Consider the following 20,795-nt stretch of genomic DNA (forward strand, 5'->3'; position numbering starts at 1 on the left):
TATTTATATACACACACACATATATAAATGTAATACATTACAGGTAATAAATATATATAGTTTGTATATTGTATTTTTGTAATATTGTATCCTATTGTAACAATGCAATGTTTTGTGGACAAAGACCCAGGACACGCCTTTTAACAGAATCACCATCTTTTGTGATGCTTATTTTATAGTCTACTGGTGAAATCACATCCATTTTAACAATAGTGTACCTACCATAACTATGTCACAACTGGTGTAAATTAAGCTCGCTATTGATGTTCTTTCGATTTATGATATATATGCACCATTGTTGGTTTCACCTTTACTTTTATTTTAATAGGAATAGATTCAGCCAAGTTGGAGAAAATCCATTTGTCGTTACATCCTGCAAAAGAAAACCACAGCTATAACCATGTGCTTGTGGAAAGACTCATCAGGATAATGAGCCAGGCAGCACAAATGGGTATGAGGTGCATTTGGTCAACATACTTTTCACAAAACATTAAAAGGAGCCTGATTTCAATCTATAGCTACAAACTCATACTGAAAAAACTTAATATCGATAAACACTCCCCCCCCCCCCTTTTTATAAGCATTTATTTTAGTTAAGGAACAATATATGGGCTAAAGAAAAATCAGGGCACCACGTTCACCAACAAAATATTATATTTACCACTTGATGAAGAAAAGTTCTCACATGCAAAGGAGAAACCAGAAAGAGGTCATAGTGCAAAACTTTAAAGACTTTTCTTAAAACTTATTAATTGTGGTGCATGCATTTCCAGGGCCTACACCATGACAGCTGGCCACATTTCAGCCCTCTGATGTGGAGATTTAACAACTCCTCAATGCAGCCGTAGCTAGCTCTGCTTTCCCTTTCTACCTTCACTCTTCCCTTGTCATAAGCCTCTCCTCTGTTACCTAGTTATTTAACAATTGCATTTCTGAGCTCCTCTGTTGGTGAGTTAACTTAATAATTACTTCTTAAGACCCCTGTGTCACACTGTTGTACCGTGCCTCAGCCTGCCCTTGCCTTGCCCTCTGTGATGCTCGATTCCATCTTTTTGCCACAACTGTGTCTCTGACCCTCAAAGTGCCCTGTCAAGATTCAATATCCTTCTTGTTCCTGCCAGTTTCCTTCTTGGCCTATAAAACAGCTAACTGGGGTTTTCCAGTGGGAAAAGCAGGAGGGAGGTAGTGAAGGCTTTCTGGGATGTTCTCCATCTCCAGTATTTCATAGGTTTTAGATACTGTGAACCATGACAACACAGATACAATTAGTTGAGTAAGTCTTGCTACATTCACACATGCCCACTGCAGCCAATATTAAATATAATGTTTAACTTATTGCATATCTATGTTCCAGTGCCAGAAAATGAATGAACTCAAATTTTATATAATGTTTTTCTCTTAAAGGTACTCAAAACATTTTAAATCAAGTTGTTTTTTCAAAGTATTTTTTTTTTATGAAATGCAATTGTAAATTTTTTATTTTTTATTTATTGGTTTATTTATTTTGGTGAACTTCAACACACTGTGCTGGTCATGTTGGAGAAGTGCCCTGGTTTCCACCCACATTGTAGTCAAACCGTTCTAGAAAGCTGGGTGCTGGTTCTCTCCTCCACTACAGCCTTCAAATATCTGGAATCTCCTGCTTAGGAATTTCTATTAGCTCTCCTGGCTGAGAGCGTGACTATATATCATGCAATAAACTAAGCCCTGCATCATTAGGCTTAATTCAATGCAAGGAGGTTCCGCTATCAGAAGGCTGTAGACCTCAGGTCGGACGTCACACCGTTGTAAAATGGCTTGACAACTTACATTGCGGGAGCTCCTGGGCACTCTAGGCACCATAAGCATGACAGCATGCTCTAATTGTTATTGAACATTGCATATTCCTTTAAAGCAGTGTCAAATGTATTTGGTGTTGTTATAGCCCTGTGATTTTTATAATGTGCAGAGGTATCTTTATTATTATTTAACTATTGTGTGTTCTTACAGATGGTAAAGTTCGATTGGCAACCTTAGAACTTGCCTGTCTCCTGCTCAAGCAGCTGGTGTTATTTGACAGTGGTTGTATCATTAAAGATATCCATCTTGCTTGTTTGGAGGTAATCTATGTGTCTATATTATTTCTATGTTTTGATTGATTATATATATCAAAATAATTGTTTGCTGTGCATACCACTAAGCATGCCATCTAACATTATATTGTATTATCCTGCTGGAATATTAGACTGTGACCTAGAAAAATTCACATGATAAGCAACAATTATCCCAGGCTGTGCTTAATAGGGGCAAAATATGTGCTAATAAACTTACCCCCACAGCATTACACACTACCATATAGTAGTATAGATCCATGGCTCTTTGTTTTTAATGCCAACTTTTGACTATACAATCCTTATGTTGCAGCAGAAATTGACAGTTGCCAGAACGTGTAATGTTTTTACAATTTCCAAATGTCCATTTCTGGTGTCCCTGAGCCTGCGGCATTCCCAAAGGTCCCCTCAATATGCTTATGGGGAAAATACACATAACTTCAGAAATACTTGTAGGGATGACTAGGGGAATGGGTAAGTATTTTATACAATAAAAGGATTAAGCTGGGTGTAAATAAAATGGTTTAAAACATTAGGATAATCTGCAAAAAGTAAATCCTATTTCAAAAGGGTCTCCTGTATGTTCAAAAGATTCCCAATTAAATATAAACACTTGGTGGACCAATTGGATAAAGACAGGTTGAGAATGTAGACTGGTAATATTGCAAGTGGGGTTACATAACGTACCGGTAAGCGTAAAGTCAGACAAATATAATTTATGAATAGTTGACAAAATTGAAAGACAATATTTTGTAGTCGGTAAAAATTAGAAGAGTTTTAGGACTGTTGCTGGGAAGCATCCAGGATTGTTGTAGAATAGTGTTTTGGTAAATCTATAATTATTCATTTATTTTAATATGTATTTTTATTTTTAGGGTGCAAGAGAAGAAAGTGTTCACCTGCTGCGCCACTTCTACAAGGTGTGATTTATATTTATTTACATTTTTTGCTAATATACATTATGCTTCTTGGCAGATGCTGAGTAGATTTTGTTTTTTTTATTATTTAAAGCGGCAAGGTCATGCCGAACTTACCTTTCCCCAATCGATTCCTCTTCTCTCCCTCTCTCAGGATCTGTTCTTCATTTCTTCCTGTCTGCTCTAGTTTTCTTTAACAATTAAGACAAAGTATGGACTATTTCTCTTATGGAGGCTTCCATTGCCATGACCAGCGGTGACCAGCAGAGGAGCAAAGTGTGCTTTGTTTTCGGTGGTCACAGCAATTTTCCCATAATTCTTAGCTTTCCTCCCTGTCCCCGCGATGCTTCCTGTCAGTATTGCCGAACGTCCTGTCACTTAGACAGAACGCCAGCAAAACTGCCGAATTGCATTCTAACACAATGAGAACAGTTTGTTCATTCGTGTTAGGACGCAATTCGGGAGTTTGTTCGGATCGCAATTTCATTCAAATGAATGATACTCCGATCCTATTCGTGCTGCGGCTGCATCTTGCAGCCGCTTAGTAGATAACTCCCTAATTCCCACGGCATTCCTGAAAGACCTAACTAGGTCTTTTAGCCACATTTACTAATATTAAGTAAAGATTACTTAGTATTAGTAAATTCAGCCCCTACTCGCTATACTGCGAGTAGGGGCGTGTCTACTAAGCAGTGAGCAGCCTGTGGCTGCACACTGAAAAAAAAACTATTGCCCCACCCCTGAGCGGCGGATGGGGGCCCTAAATAAGAATGTGGAGGGGGACCTACTGCGCTGTGGGTGGGGACCATAAATAAGAATGGGGGGGCGCACCTACTGTCCTCCCCCCGGCCCCCACCCCTGCGCATTGGGTGGGGGCCAGAAATCACAATGGGGTGGGGACCTACTGTCCTACCTCCAACCCACCCCGGCCCCCACCCCTGGGCGGCAGGTGGGGGCCCTAAATGGCAAATTTCCCCTCCACCCCCCCCCCCCTTCAAAGGTGACAAGGGGTCCCCAAGCCCCTAGTCACCTACCCCCCTACCCAAATAAAATCTACCCCCTACCTAAAAATAGTGAAGGGGGAATAAAATAACTAACCTGTAAAGAAAAATAACACTTACCATTTGATGTATTCTTTCTTCTAAAATCTTCATTTTTCAGCCCCAGAAAAGGCCCCCAAAAAAAACCATAATACCCGTCGAACTTAAAATAAAAAAACCCTAGCTCAAAGACAAAAAACCCGACGCAAAAAAAATGTATCCATCTTCACCCATGGAGGGCTCCGCACAGACTGAGCTCTGCAGGGCGGGGGAAGGCTTATAAAGTCTTGCCCCGCCCTGCAATGAGGCTAAGAAAACTCTGGTTGGTTGGTTTAAGCCAATCAGAGTTCTCTGTGTCATTTTACACAGCGTGGGAAAGTTCTTTGGAATTTTCCCACGCTGTGTAATTTGACTCATAACACTCTGATTGGTGGGCTTGGAATCATTTTACACAGCGTGGGAATTTGGGTTTTGGCTGAAGGGACCTAAGACAACACATAAGCCTTCCCACAGCAATGCTTACTCCTTTGAGCTGCTTGTTTTATATGTTGGTTTTTATCTTTTTATTGTCTGCCTACAGTTCGACTGGTGATTAGCTATATCCATATAGGCCTGAACTTAAAAGCAAATCATAGCTCAGCATAGCTAGTTATTGGCTAGGATCTACCCTCACCGTTTCTTCTACTGCACTACATGAGTATCTGTATTGATTAACCCTATCCACTCAGTGGTTCCTGCACCTCATGCACCATCTGCAATTCTATCACATAGCATTGTGACCTCTCCGACTACATCCTATGCTAGAATTAGGAAGCTCCAGTTAATCATTATACAGCTTTTATAGCACAGTCAGTTGTTGAGCCATATAACCGCTCAAGCTCACGCAATGACATACAACATACTACTGTTTCTCGTCTTTTACTTTAAAAATTTGCACAGTTACTCATGCCATGCGATTTGTAATTCTCTGTCTCTGAAAACTCTGGCAACAGCTGTTGTGGCATTGCTAGACTAAATGTTAACCGTATTATCTATGCACGAAAAATAAAGAATTTTTATTTAAAAACAACACACTGCAATAGAATAAATCCTTCTATACCAGTGGAGTCTATACTTAGACCTATTTAACACTACTTTCCGCATTACTATCTCCATTCAGGAGAACACCACTTACATTGTGTGTGTATGTGCAGGGTGAGGGGGGGATTGGCACAATGACCATTACAGAGCATGTTAGTGGTTATTTTATTTTAGAGAGTTTCTCTAAGTTTCTCCTAAATTATTGCCTTGTTGTTTCAATTAGGGAGAAGAAATCTTTTTGGACATGTTTGAGGATGAATACAGAAGTATGATGGTAAGTGTAAAAACCATAATTTGCATTGTTCCTGGATGATCCTAATGTACCAAATTAAGAATAATAGTTTTTGTGTGCTAGAAAAGCATTCGTAGTTAAACTCTTCTAAATAGAGTTCTTATAGCATGATATACCATTATTAAAAGAAACACACCAGACTGGAGATGATGTGATAAGAACCAAGAGAGTGTGAACTTCTGCCCAAAGCAAGTATACTCCGAATGTTGTAATGAATGATCCAAAGAAATATAATTGCGTGGGAAAAAAAATATATGTATACACTTAATATAGGGTGTGTCTGTGAACAATGTGAAAGAGGTGCCTTTTAATGCTGATCCTTTAGAAGAAAGTATCCCTAACCTTTCTAGTACAAGACAAAGTAACACTGAAAATGGTTAAGGTAGCGCATATGTTGATGATAAACATATAAACATTTATTGAATCTTATATGAAGTCTAAAAATATATTTAAAATACAATGACAAAAAAACCTTGCACAATAATAATTATTGCTATACTGAGTGTGCACACTACTAAGTAATATTGCAAAAAAAAAGAGACTGTGTCAATTAATGAAATATAAGGTAAAATAGAAATATAGAATAAAAAATATGGAAAAAATAAAAATGAGAGTGGAATGGCAGAAAAAAAAAACAGTACTGAAAGAAATAAGGGGGGGGAAGCCAACCTTGTATAGTTTGCTGACCGCTTACTGTTGGGGATGCGTTTGTGCTGACATCCTTCTGATTACACATGAAGAGAGTAAGGTCTGCTGCAGCGCTGAGTAATGAAGCTGTTACTGCTACAAACTATCCAATAGTAAGTGCTGCTGGCTGACTGCCAGGGAGTCCCGTTGTGGAGCTGTACAGGGTAGTGGAGATGAAATCCTTTTTCCCCTGTGGCTGTCTTGCTACGTGGGGGGTCTCCTTTGTTTGTAGCAGCCGGAGCTGAGCGTGCTCTGCCGATAGAATATGTTGCGGCCGCTCACATAGAAAGTGAAAGTAATTGCGTCCGCTCGTAATGAATAAATGCGGTCGCTCTTGATGAGTCTGTGTGATGTCTGGTCTGGTCCCAATCTTCTCTGTCGATCGACCCCCTCACGTAGCAAGACAGCCACAACCAAATGGGATATGTATGGTGACTGTGTGTGATTTGGATTGATTGGTTGGTTACATGTGAAATGTGTGTAGTTGGCTGATTGTGATGCTGGCTGAATGTGAAGATGTGCAATGGCTGGCTGAGTGTTATTGTGTGTGTAGTTTGCTTACTGCGATTGTTTATGATGCTGGCTGAATGGTTTTGAGTGTGAGTTTGGCTGAGCGTTCCAATCATGCTTCTTTACATTGGAACAAATCCTTAGAAATCAGAACCTGTATGGGATAATAGTTGTTTAAAATTTATCATATCGTTATCATATATATATACGGTATATATTTTTTTATAAAAACCCCAGAACAACCTTCTAAAAACCGCTAAAACACATTAAATTGAAATGTTATGTTTTTCCATTGCAGCAAATTTCATCACTGTGTATGGATCAACCCATATTCACCACAAACCATTTGTAAAATATATACTTGATTGAAATAATTTGGTATGATTCACCTGTATAGGCTAAAATTGTTTTCAATATGTCTATAAAAATCACATTAGCAAATCTACTCCTGTAATATAAACACAGCCTCATAAAGCAACATAGGAAGACATGTGATGGATTTGTTTTGCAATGGTTCTCTATATTCACGTTTGTTTGCACATTATACTTGAAATGTTTTGGGAACAAAGGTTGGCTCTGTTCTTTGTCAAACTAATTGAAAATGAATTGACCAGGACTGGACGGACTAAACTTAACTTAATGGACTATAACACATAATTGGTGTACCTGTACAAGGTACAATACCTTCCAATATAATTACTAATTAAAAAAAATCTTTCAGTTCACTCATGGACACTATATGCTGTTTATTGTATTTCAGAACAAACCTCTGAATGTAGAATACTTGATGATGGATGAATCCATCTTGCTGCCTCCTACTGGAACTCCTCTTACTGGAATTGATTTTGTGAAACGCTTGCCTTGTGGAGATGTAGAAAGAACGCGTAGAGTAAGTTACTGTTTTCTGGTTGGGTAACAAAAATGCTATATGCTAAGCCTAAACAAATCTCCGTAAGTTGTCATAGGAGCAGGAGTGCCTTGGCCACATCTTACCTTCAGGTATTAAATAGTTTTTTGAACAGTTTGGTCCCTTGGCCCACAACAGTTCTTTCTTCTCTGTTCCTTCGTCTGGCCACCGTATACTTCAGGTAGGTGTGCATTAGCAGTCAGCCGGTGATTGGCTTAGAGTGTCAGCTGGTGCTCAAGTGGATTGTGGTCAGAGAAAGGAACAGAGGAGGCAGACCTGTAGAATGCCGGGGAACAAATTTCAGGATTAAACCAAAAACAGATTATTATTATTTGACACCAACAATAGGGTGATATGGGACCTGCTCAAATGAGTTTATAATCAAGAAGTGCCTTGGCACTTCACCCTCCATAACAACTTCATTGAGATAAAGTTGTTATGTGGGTGGTGTTTAGGTTTTTTTCACCCTTTGTAACAAATTGGATATAAAGTAACCGACTATTTACTCCATCCCCTCCCCCCCCTCCCCCCTTTCATTAATGTTTTACTTTTCCTTGACACTTAATTTGGTAATTCAATTATAGCTCTTAAAGATATGCAAATAGGGTGAGATAGATGCTGCTTTTGGACATATTTCATTTAAATGTAAACCTTTTTGCTGTTGGGACTCTGAACTTTGCCTTACTCCAGATCACAATGTGTTTTTTTGGGGGGCGATTTGCTACTCGTCCAAATTCCATAACTCCAATTTGCCACTTGACAGAATCATGAATCAAACGAAAGAAGGAATGAACAGCCCATTTTGTTTTGTGATTCAGAGTTCTGTCCATGCCGATTAATGGAAAAAAAGATGATAAGGGGAATTTCATTCTGGGAACTTATCTGGGATTCTAGAATAGCTTGGGCATTTCTTATTTCTGTCTCTGACCCGTAAATTTGATATGTTGATTGCCCTCAGCCCCTTTTAGAAAAAGGGCCAAGGATTTGTCTCAATAATGTTTGTAGTACCGATAAGAGTGTACTTTCCATCTTGGACTACATTTTGGACTTCCACACTCACACAAGGGCACACCCAGTTTATGACCAAAACAGTGTCAGTATTCATAAACAAAAAGTGCCACCCAATATTTACCTCCCTCGGTCTTTCGGAAAATTTTCTCCCAAAAAGTCATGTATTGAAACAAATGCAAATAGACAAAGGTTTCTGTAAGTCAAAGGGTGTGAATCACACATTTCTAACACTCAATTAAAATAGTATCACTTTGAACACCTTAAGCAGTACCTCGATATGGGAAGTATATCAGGGTTAACACACAATGTAATGCTGATATTTAAGGGCGAGCGTGTAAGGTCGCTCTTAGTTGTAAGATGGGGGGTAACACTTATTTATAACAATTTAGACAAAAAGAAAAAATGATGGACCATAGAAAAGAACATAGAAAATCCCTATAAGAAACAAAGCAACCCACCAAATAATAAAACATAACTTTGAATTAGTTCATTAAAAAGTACTGATTGTAAAGAGGTCCATTTTATTATGAATAAATATAAAAAAACTAAAAATATTTCCTCATATAAGCTATAGCTATCAATTAGATACAAGTCTAGCCACTTGTGTTACTAGGTAAAATAAAAGTGTCAAATCACTGTGTTTCAATATCTGGTTCACAGCGTTTGATCAATATGTAGCATTACATCAATAACCTCCTAAGGAGTGTGTATACAAATCAAAGATACACACTCCTGGGGGTAATGAATTGGAAGGGGGGAAGGGGGGGTAAAGGGATAGGGTATGTAGAAAAAGGAAGAAAAACCCTAAAGGTAAACACTTATTCCACCATGCAGGGGTTAATCTCCATGTTCGCTCTGTATATAGCTACACTGTTGTGTCTTCGAGGGCACCCCTTACAAAAACCTCTACCTTCCACCAACTCTAGATCAGATGGACTAATTCTAAATATAGAGGAGAAAAAAAATCGGCAGAAAAAGTATATAAACGATACCCAACCCCTTCCAGATAGAATCCAAAAAAATAAAAGAAAGAAATATTAAAACGTGATTTTACTTGAGATTTTATTATCTCAAACAAAATATGAGATAACAAGATCTCAAGTAAAAGCTTATGTATCATTACGTATTAAGCTGAAGGTCTTCCCATATCTCTAGTGCACCATAGCCCTAAACCGTCTCGACACGCGTTTCGCCACTAACTGGTTCTTCCAGGGGACGAGCCTGAAAGAGCCAGTTAGTGTCGAAATGCACGTCGGAAGAAGGCAGGCCAACAGAGGCAGTGTTATGGGCAATGTTCTGTGGTAAAACTTGGGTCCTGGCATTCTCATGGATGTTACTTTGGCATATAGCACCTACCTCAAGTTTTTGCAGACTACGTACACCCTGTCATGGCAAGGGTGTTCCCACATTGCAGTGGCCTCTTTTTGCAGAATTATCTACCCTGCCACATTGCAAAACTGTTTGCCAAATTCACCAGATCTGAATCCAGTTGAGCATCTATAGGATGTGCTGGAACACTAAATCCAATCCATTTAGGCTCGACTTTACAACTTGCAGGATTTTAAAGATCTGTTACTAATGTCTTGTGCCAGATACCACAGGACATGATCAGAGGTCTTGAGGAGTCCTTGCTTTAATGCATCACAACTGTTTTGGCAGCACTAAGGAGACCGAACAATAATAAACAGGTGGTATTAACCCCTTCCCGACCTTGGACGTACCAGGTATGTCCGACAAAAAAACGGTAGTCAACGAGCAAATAGGCGCCATTTACTTACCTGGACCGGCGATCCTGGTGGGGGTGGGGCGGGCGGCTGAGGGGAATTGCCAGAGAGCCCAGCTGTCCCCCTGAAGCAGCTGTGGCCCACTAGGGCCATGTGATCACCATGATCACATGGCCGCAATAGGAGTCTATGGAGCTGCCATCATCCCCCAGACAGCTAAAAGTTAAATAAATAAATAAAATAAAAAATAATCAAATTTAATATTTAAAATTATATATATATATATATATATGTATGTATTTTTTATATATATATGTATTATATTTATATATATATATATAATGCATATATATGATTGCATTATAAGTGTACTTTGAGATATATACACATATATCTCAAAATACACTTATAATGAAATCATATATGCATTATATATGTATTTTGCTTTAATTATTTTATAATATATTATACATAGGGCATAAAAGTGTGTGTGTATGTGTGTGTGTGTGTGTGTGTGTATATATATATATATATATATCTCAAACTATTAACTATATAATTATTTGATTTTATAAATTATAATTTGAGGGACCTGCCAGACAGTCCACAATTGGCAAGCCCTATATTGACCCTGTAACTTTCCAAAACACTATAAAACCTGTACATAGGGGGTATTGTTATACTCAGGAGACTTCGCTCAGCACAAATATGAGTGTTTAAAACAGTAAAACTTATCACGACGATGAAATCACCAGTAAAAGTGCAGTTTTTTTTGTAAACAAATATGAATGCTAACTTTGGCAAGCGTTTGTGGCTAAGTGGCTACTACAAAAGACTGGACATACCCCATTTTTAATACCGTGGGTTGTCTACTTTTACAAATGGTATGCCATGATGGGGTTAATTTTCATTCCTGGGCTGCAATACGGTTTAAAAGGCAACATAGGCCCAGCGTACCATTCTGGCAAATTTCAATGTGCAAACATGGAAAAGGAAAGCTCTACATTTGACCCCTGTAAGTTTGCAAAATCCCATAAAACCTGTTCATTGAGGGTACTGTTGTATTCAGGAGATGTTGCTGAACATTTATTGGGGTGTTCTTTGTCAGTAACACATAACAGGATCCATGCCTAAAGTACAATGTGAGAGAAAAATAACACAAAAAATGACTACCCAAAAGTTTGACAAAGACTTGTGGTAGAATTAGTGCATGGAAAGTGTTAACCCCTTAGTGACCAGACCACTTTGCAATTTTCTTACTGTTAAGGACCAAGGCTGTTTTTACATTTCTGCTGTGTTTGTGTTTAGCTGTAATTTTCCTCTTACTCATTTACTGTACACATATTATACACCGTTTTTCTCGCCATTAAATGGTCTTTCTAAAGATACCATTATTTTCATATCATATAATTTACTATAAAAAATTATAAAATATGATGAAAAAGTATGATATAAGATATCAGTTAAGGCAGTCCCTCTGCTGGCAGCACTATGGACACCTATTGCAGCCATGTGACCGCTCTTTCAGAGTGATCACATCGCCCTTGGGGTTCCTAATTTGCTGTCAGACAGTCCCCCCCCATAGAAGAAGAACACCGATCGCAGGCAGGGGAACGGCGGCGATCGGGTAAGTACATATGGAGGGAGAGAGAGGGAAGGGGTTAAATTTTTTTGTAAATTATCGACCCCTCGAGGCACTCAGCACAGCTAGAGCATTGGTTGCAGATGCGCAACAGATTTTGCGGGTCAAAGTTAGAAAAGGCGTGTGTTTTTTTTTTTTATTATTAATTTTTTATCTTTGCAGTACATTGAGATATGACAAACGAGCATGCGGTACCCCAACGGCAATCCTCATGCTTTTCGAGAAACAGTTATAACATTAGGGTTTGAGTTAGTACTTGCACATTTTTATATTATAGGTTAAGCGAGGGTTTAGGTAAACTGAATAGTCAACTTGGGGAGGGTAAAGCAGGCTTATACGATTCAAGAGCATGTTAAAGGTTACACAGGCTTAATCTTACAACAGGTTTGGCATGTCATATTATACAGCTTTATAATGCAGTGGTTCTGCGCAGTTATACAGCCCATTTGAATTGACAGGGTGGACCATGTACCCGCATGCGTTGACGGGTATTGTATTATATGATAATGAAGTTTAAAACAAGCTGGTGAGAAATGAGTATTGAAAAAGGAGAATAAACAGGTAGATTCTTAAGTTACCAGATATGTCCGTGTGAGATTAGCTGTTGTCAGGCTATTTGAATGCTTCCCTAGTGGTTGCTGTAGAAAATTATGAGACAAAGAGAAAGGTACAATGGCTACACTTATACAATTGCTGCTGGCTATATGAATATAATGCTTGCTGTATTCTATGAAGCTACTTAATCATCGTTAGTAGGTGCTGTGTAAAACTATTTAATAAAGTATGATTTTCAACAGAGGGAGGCCATTAGGGTCTTCATGCGGTGGGGTGATTGTATCCATCCATACCGCGGCCTAGTGTCCTAAAGAGAGTCCATGCAGTCAGCCCACACCCTTCGCTGGTTCAGCGGGGTCCCACTGAGTAGGCTGAGGTCTTAGTACTTCCAGCCAGTGCGCCCGAGGGTCATCTCGGCTCTTCACCCAGGGCTTCCCCAGTTGAGCTATCTGCACGTGGAGAGTCCTCGAGACATGCTTCACGCCACGAGCGCTGTTTTGCTTTGTGACCCAGTGAGGTCGGGTAGCGTGTCGCTTCCGAGGTTTGCGGAGCCTCCGAGGAGAGGGAGCACCATCCGCACAGCCTTCAGGCCTTCTTTTAGTGTCAGGCCCACTGCATGCTTTGCCGGCCCTGTAACGGATCACCTGGCACCCCGACTTGGTACCTCCGTTAATGGATGCTCCTAGTGCTTCCTGAGGACTCCAAGCACTCTGGCAGACACCATAATCACCGAATCCGAGAAACCTTTAAATTCTCCCAAGCGTATGAATGCTGTAGACCATTGAATAGGAACCATACGAATAGGCTTGTACTCCTAGCAGTCAACTGGAACAGCATACAATAAATCCTTCCCCCAATAATGAGACGACACATCACTTTGAGGTTAAAACAGGAACTCTGGACTGGCTCATCCAGCCCGGCTTTTATTACAATAATACACATACAGTCCACACCCAGGGGGAGGCATAAAATATCCAATCACATACATGGTTCAGCCCACACATCCCCTCCCCTCAGATAACATTAAACCCAATTATCCGGTACACCTTTTCAGACAAGTTCTGGATGTACCCCAAAAACAGGGGGTACACCTTTAAATCCAGCATCGCTGGATAGCCCTTAATCAGGGGGACAACATATCCAAAATACAAGTCATTCGGATGAATGGTTCGGGAGATATGGGGTTCCAAAGATTTGACCGACCGCATGGGTAAAGTATCCGAAAACAGTTCCATGCATTTTGGCCCTGCGGTCGGTCACAAACAAGGGAATGAAAACAGGCGAATTGCCTGTGTTATAGAGCCTGGAGAGGGTTTGAATGAATTCCCTTGTTTGAGGGGTTCTTTCTACCGAACGGTGGGTCATTCGGTAGTTTCCATACGAATTTCTGGAAGTATGGAGGTCTCAGCGGTGTTTGCCTAGTCAAGTGTCCGATTTTAGTTCCAGACACTCGACGGCAAAACACCGCTGTTCGGTAGTTTAAGATGGCCGCCGCCACGTGCAATTAACCTGCAGTAACCTCACAGCCTGGGAGGTAAATTGCCTGCACACTTTAACTTCTGGGTGGTCTGCCTGTGTGGTACTTGGTTCAGTAAGCCCTATTTACTGAACCAAGTGGGGGAAAGCCAGGGGCAAGTTATTTTACCGGTCTGGGGACATAGTCTTAAAGGGACATTGTTCAGCAAAGTCACAATATGTCCCCAGACGGTTCTTAAAGGGCCATACACACCAATAAAAGTCCATACGTTTTCAGGGGCCATAGTCTTAAAGGGTATTGTTACCCAAAGTCTCAATATGTCCCCAGACAGTTCTTAAAGGGCCAGCAGCAGCACAATAAAATACCATTCACTGTACTTAAAGGGCCAGCAGTCGCACAATAAAATACGATATGCCCCAAATAATCCAGGGGCCATAGTCAGCAGGTAGGAGGCTAGCAAACAGGCTTCTCCAGGGCCCAGTGGCGAGGTTGGTTTCGCCACATTTCTCCCCTTTTCCAAACATACTAACAGGGTACCTGACCTCTTGCCGGTCAGTGCCCTTGTTAGTCCAGCAGCCCACCCACAAAACAGAAACAGCAGTACAGTCCACCCACAATGAATGGTTACTACACCTGAGTAATGGAAAAACTTGTCCAGGTCCAGGTGCCTCACCCCGGCTGTGTGGGGGACTCGTAGGCTGTTTTGGTGGGTTGCTGAGTGGGCAGAGACCAGCGGTACTCTGCCCTGGTGCCAGCACTACTACAGGAGTAGTCTGGTTGGAGCCTGGTTGCTGGAGACCGACTGTCTCCCCTTTAGCTGCGCAGCTCTGCTGCTGGAGACCGACTGTCTCCCCTTGAGTTACACCGCTCTGCTGCTGGAGACCGACTGTCTCCCCTTGAGTTACACAGCTCTGCTGCTGGAGACCGACTGTCTCCCCTTGAGTTACACCGCTCTGCTGCTGGAGACCGACTGTCTCCCCTTGAGTTACACAGCTCTGCTGCTGGAGACAGACTGTCTCCCCTGTGGCTAAACAGCCCTGTTGTGGGGGGGCAGGACCGACCGTCCCTACCCCCTGTGCTGGAAGTGCAGAGACCACTGTCCCATCTGCACAGGTGTGGGGCTTACAGTCTCCCCCTGGTACATTAAGCTGCCGCTGGGGAGAGGTGGTAACCAGCTCCTCTCCCATTAGAACACTCTGCCCATTGATGATCCGCCACTGGGGAGAGGTGGTAACAATCTCCTCTCCCATTAGAACACTCTGCCCATTGATGATCTGCCGCTGGGGAGAGGAGGTAACAATCTCCTCTCCCATGCCTACTTTCAGTCTTTGTGGAGGGAGACCGACTGTCTCTCCTCCCAATTCAGTGTCCTGCTGCTGGGGAATAGAGACTGGGCTCTCTATTCCCAAAAAATCACGCTGCTGCTGGGGGGTAGGACCAACTACCTCTGCCCCCTGTAACTCAGCCTTCCGCTGGTGAGGGAGGACGCTGCTCTCCTCTCCCTGCACTTCACACTGCCTTCCCGGCATATCACTCTGCTGCTGGGGGGTAGGACCAACTACCTCTGCCCCCTGTAACTCAGCCTGCCGCTGGGGAATGGGGACTCGGCTCCCAATTCCCTGCAATTCACACTGCCGCTGGGGAATGGAGACTGGGCTCCATTCCCAACAAATCACACTGCCGCTGGGGAGTGGAGACTGGGCTCCCAATTCCCAATAAATCACGCTGCTGCTGGGGGGTTGGACCCACTACCTCTGCCCCCTGTAACTCGGGCGCAGAGACCACGGTCCCATCTGCACTGGTGTGGGGCTTACTGTCTCCCCTTGGTGTGCTAAGCTGCCGCTGGGGAGAGGGGGTAACAAACTCCTCTCCCTTACACACTTTCAGCAGCTGGGGAGCAGGGCTGACCCTCTGTACTCCCTGTAGGCAGGGCGCAGAGACCACGGTCCCATCTGCGCTGGTGAGGGGCTTACTGTCTCCCCTTGGTGAGCGGCGCTGCCGCTGGGGAGAGGGAATAACAAACTCCTCTCCCTTACACACCTTCAGCCACTGGGGAGAGGGGATAACAGGCTCCTCTCCCTGCACCGTAGACTGCCGCTGGGGAGCAAGAACGGCACCTTCAGCTCCCTGTAACGCACACTGCCGCTGGGGATCTGGGCCGACTGCCCAGCATCCCTGTAGGGCCGGTAGAGAGACCGCAGTCCCATCTCCACCTGCCATCTGTGGGTCTTCCCAGGACCAATCCGTGAGGCCCCTCAACATTTGTGAGTAAGGGCCACCTGCTTCCCCACCTGGCAACTCTGGCTGCTGCTGGGGATCTGGGCCGGCTGCCCAGCATCCCGGTGGGCCCGGTGGAGAGACCTTGGTCCCATCTCTACCTGCCTGTTGTGGTTCCTCACAGGACCAGTCTATGAGGACCCCCACTTCGGGTTCCTCCCGCCGCCTCAGGGAAAGACGGCTAACCTCCTCGGATGCAGCCTCTACTCGGCTGCTGTAACGCTCCTGCTGCTGAGCATACTTCCTCTCTTTCGCCAACCGGAATTCTCGGTCCAGCCTTGTGTTTCGCTCGGCCATGACCTGGTTCCAGATCACCCGGCGTGTCTCCATGGGTATATCATCCCCATACTCGGCCACTCGCTGCCTCACCTCGGCCAGCCAATCATCTCCAGAGCCAGAACCTTCCATACTAGTCTGCTCCCAGGGGCGCTGCACGACTGCTAGCGTTGCCCTCAATTTGTAAATCCAAACGTACTGTGTCTCCGAGCTGCTTTAACTCGCACTAGGACGCCATCCCACTGCTGCCACCAATGTAACGGATCACCTGGCACCCCGACTTGGTACCTCCGTTAATGGATGCTCCTAGTGCTTCCTGAGGACTCCAAGCACTCTGGCAGACACCATAATCACCGAATCCGAGAAACCTTTAAATTCTCCCAAGCGTATGAATGCTGTAGACCATTGAATAGGAACCATACGAATAGGCTTGTACTCCTAGCAGTCAACTGGAACAGCATACAATAAATCCTTCCCCCAATAATGAGACGACACATCACTTTGAGGTTAAAACAGGAACTCTGGACTGGCTCATCCAGCCCGGCTTTTATTACAATAATACACATACAGTCCACACCCAGGGGGAGGCATAAAATATCCAATCACATACATGGTTCAGCCCACACATCCCCTCCCCTCAGATAACATTAAACCCAATTATCCGGTACACCTTTTCAGACAAGTTCTGGATGTACCCCAAAAACAGGGGGTACACCTTTAAATCCAGCATCGCTGGATAGCCCTTAATCAGGGGGACAACATATCCAAAATACAAGTCATTCGGATGAATGGTTCGGGAGATATGGGGTTCCAAAGATTTGACCGACCGCATGGGTAAAGTATCCGAAAACAGTTCCATGCATTTTGGCCCTGCGGTCGGTCACAAACAAGGGAATGAAAACAGGCGAATTGCCTGTGTTATAGAGCCTGGAGAGGGTTTGAATGAATTCCCTTGTTTGAGGGGTTCTTTCTACCGAACGGTGGGTCATTCGGTAGTTTCCATACGAATTTCTGGAAGTATGGAGGTCTCAGCGGTGTTTGCCTAGTCAAGTGTCCGATTTTAGTTCCAGACACTCGACGGCAAAACACCGCTGTTCGGTAGTTTAAGATGGCCGCCGCCACGTGCAATTAACCTGCAGTAACCTCACAGCCTGGGAGGTAAATTGCCTGCACACTTTAACTTCTGGGTGGTCTGCCTGTGTGGTACTTGGTTCAGTAAGCCCTATTTACTGAACCAAGTGGGGGAAAGCCAGGGGCAAGTTATTTTACCGGTCTGGGGACATAGTCTTAAAGGGACATTGTTCAGCAAAGTCACAATATGTCCCCAGACGGTTCTTAAAGGGCCATACACACCAATAAAAGTCCATACGTTTTCAGGGGCCATAGTCTTAAAGGGTATTGTTACCCAAAGTCTCAATATGTCCCCAGACAGTTCTTAAAGGGCCAGCAGCAGCACAATAAAATACCATTCACTGTACTTAAAGGGCCAGCAGTCGCACAATAAAGTACGATATGCCCCAAATAATCCAGGGGCCATAGTCAGCAGGTAGGAGGCTAGCAAACAGGCTTCTCCAGGGCCCAGTGGCGAGGTTGGTTTCGCCACAGGCCCGACCTCCCGTGCTGTACCTTTGTCTCGTGGTCGCTGGGGTGTGTCAGCGGGTGTGGCACTGTGCAGTCTGCTGGACAACTTGGCCCAGAAAGCCTCGAAGATCTGATCCTGCTCCGACATGCTGTGAGAGAGTGGGCCCGATGGGCACAAGACGGCCGCCATCTTAGGTGGGTCTGTGCACTTTGTGTTCGTGCTTCCAACTGCAGCAGGTCCCAAAGTAGATGTGTGCCGGGATAACCCTCACTGGCAGGGGGGAGGAATATTGGGGCTCAACCGCTGTGATTCTGCTTCCAGGTAGGTTGGAGACAGAGAGATCGGCCGTTTCTCAATGCCTCCGCCGCCGGGAAAGACGTAAAAATGTTGCTTGCTCTTCCGCTGCTATACAAGCGGGCAATGCTGCTCTCATGAAGGGCAAGGGTCTCACGGTGTTGTCACGCTTAAAAGTCAGGAGTTTTAGAATCCACAAAGTAGGTTAGTTTCACAATGCTGCACGGAGCTCAGACACCGTGCGACCGCTCACCGTGGCGGTCAGGCCCCGCCCCCAGAAAAGGTGTGTTTTAAAAAAAAAAAAATTCATCATATTTTATAAAAAAAATTTATACTAAATTATATGATAGGATGAAAATAATGGTATTTTTAGAAAAAACATTTAATGGCGAGAAAAACGGTATATAATACGTGTGGGTACAGAAAATGAGTAAGAGGAAAATTACAGCTAAACACAAACACTGCTGAAATGTAAAAACAGCCTTGGTCCTTAACGGTAAGAAAATTAAAAAAAATAGTCTGGTCACTAAGGGGTTAATGTTGTGGCTGATCAGTGTATATCCGTATAAGTGCACATAGAAAGCACTATTACTGCTCCTGAATATTACCAGACTCCATTTTGGAAATCCGGTCTCATTTTCTCCAGTGGAAGGGGCACCTAGACAGGCCCAGGACCACCTGCAATCTAAAGTGGTAATTACTTATCCTGTAGCATAGTTGTTGGTGGAGAACACTAATGCAAAGGCAAAAGGCAGTTTATTGTGTCTTTTGTCTTCATTTAAAAAAACGGAGGTAAAGACTCTACAGTTTGTAATAGGTGCATTTTTTTTGCTATATTTCCTTCCAGCTCATACACAGAGATTATATAATTTTTCATATACTAAATGTTCTATTGCTGTTCATATATACTGGTGAGATGGCTCAGTGGGCTAATGCATCATCCGTAGAATCTGTTCAACCCTTGGGTCGCAGGTGCAGGCAGGGTTGACTCAGCCATTTATCCTTCCGAGGTAGATAAAATGAGTACCATTAACTTGGGTTATAGTAACAACTCCTGGATGTTGGGCCAAGGTAACAAGGTATCCCCAGGAGGTACTTAAAAAACAGGAAAATCTGAATGTACCTTTCCTGGTTAAATACTTTGTTGTTGTTGTTGTTATTATAATTATATATATACTGGACTTGTATATTAAAAGAGCACTATAGGGTTAAAACCACCATCTAGCCACCCTGATCCCCTCATGCCTCCCTAAATTAGTAAAATCTTACTTGTATTCAAGTCTGCAGCTGCATGCTTTGTCCCTGTTCCCTGTAGACCTGCCCACTGCCTGCTGACATCAGCATAAGTGGTAGCCTGATCCAATCACAATGCTTCCCCATAGGATTGGCTGAGACTGACAAAGAGGCAGATCAATGGCAGAGCCAGCATGATTCAAACACAGCCCTGGCCAATCAGCATCTCCTCATAGAGATAAATTGAATCAATGAATCTCTATGAGGAAAGTTCAGTGTCTGCATCCAGAGGGAGGAGATACTGAATGTTTGGATGCATTTTAGGCAGCCATGACCCAGGAAGGATCTCTAGCAGCCATCTGAGGAGTGGCCAGTGACGTTATCACTAGGCTGTTATGTAAACACTGCATTTTCTCTGAAAAGACTGTGTTTACAGCAAAAAAGCCTGAAGGTAATGATTCTACTGACCAGAACAAATTCAATAAGCTGTACATGTTCTGGTGACTATAGTGTCCCTTTAACACCATCTTGCACACAGAGAATGCTGGGAAACAAATTGTTGGAACATCTGGCCTACAATTTCAGCTTTAGTGAGTACCAATTGTTTTTTGCTGCATATATAATATTTTTCACACCCCCTGATGTCAATAAATTATAGAGGTTTTGCTTTGCAGTGTGCAAGCACATTTATTATTTGAGCAAGTGTTTTTCCTAGCATTTCATATATATTTAATTTCATATATCCGTTTTGTCCTCTTTATTTTCAGGCAATCCGAGTATTCTTTATGTTACGATCACTGTCACTGCATCTTAGAAGAGAACCAGAAACTCGGCTACCTTTGACAAGAGAGGAAGATCTAATAAAAACAGATGATGTTTTAGACTTAAGTGAGTATTTTTACTATTTTAAAATCCCCATCAACAATCACTGTGACTGTCAAAAGCGATAGTTTATTTAAAGGGGTACTATCACTTCCCAGAATGTTCAGTATTGTCTGGTCTATTTACTAAAGCCAGATATACCATTTTCACTTTTGAGAATGGGGAGCTACTAATAGGCCAAAAGCATCAGCTGACTCTCTGTCTGTCAGCTTTTCCCAGCCCAAAGCTTTCTAATGGATCCTCAGACTGAAATAGAAGGAGCTAGGTAGAACTGATGGGCCCTGAACTGAAGACAGCTTAAACCAAGTGTTAAAAGTTT

At 42.8% G+C, this 20,795-nt stretch overlaps 1 protein-coding gene across 5 annotated transcripts in view; it reads left to right on the forward strand.

Moving 5' to 3' along the window:
• CLEC16A (C-type lectin domain containing 16A) overlaps positions 1 to 20,795 on the forward strand; it is a 156,412-nt gene that overhangs the window by 65,643 nt on the left and 69,974 nt on the right. For all 5 annotated transcript variants that reach the window (XM_063430278.1, XM_063430273.1, XM_063430275.1 and 2 more), the window contains 6 exons: positions 329 to 451; positions 1,990 to 2,099; positions 2,966 to 3,010; positions 5,351 to 5,401; positions 7,377 to 7,505; positions 20,362 to 20,482. In XM_063430278.1, coding sequence (XP_063286348.1) covers positions 329 to 451; positions 1,990 to 2,099; positions 2,966 to 3,010; positions 5,351 to 5,401; positions 7,377 to 7,505; positions 20,362 to 20,482 — 579 coding nt within the window. The remainder of the gene's footprint in view (positions 1 to 328; positions 452 to 1,989; positions 2,100 to 2,965; positions 3,011 to 5,350; positions 5,402 to 7,376; positions 7,506 to 20,361; positions 20,483 to 20,795) is intronic.

Source organism: Pelobates fuscus, chromosome 8 (assembly GCF_036172605.1).
Source record: "Pelobates fuscus isolate aPelFus1 chromosome 8, aPelFus1.pri, whole genome shotgun sequence".
NCBI classification, from domain to species: domain Eukaryota; kingdom Metazoa; phylum Chordata; class Amphibia; order Anura; family Pelobatidae; genus Pelobates; species Pelobates fuscus.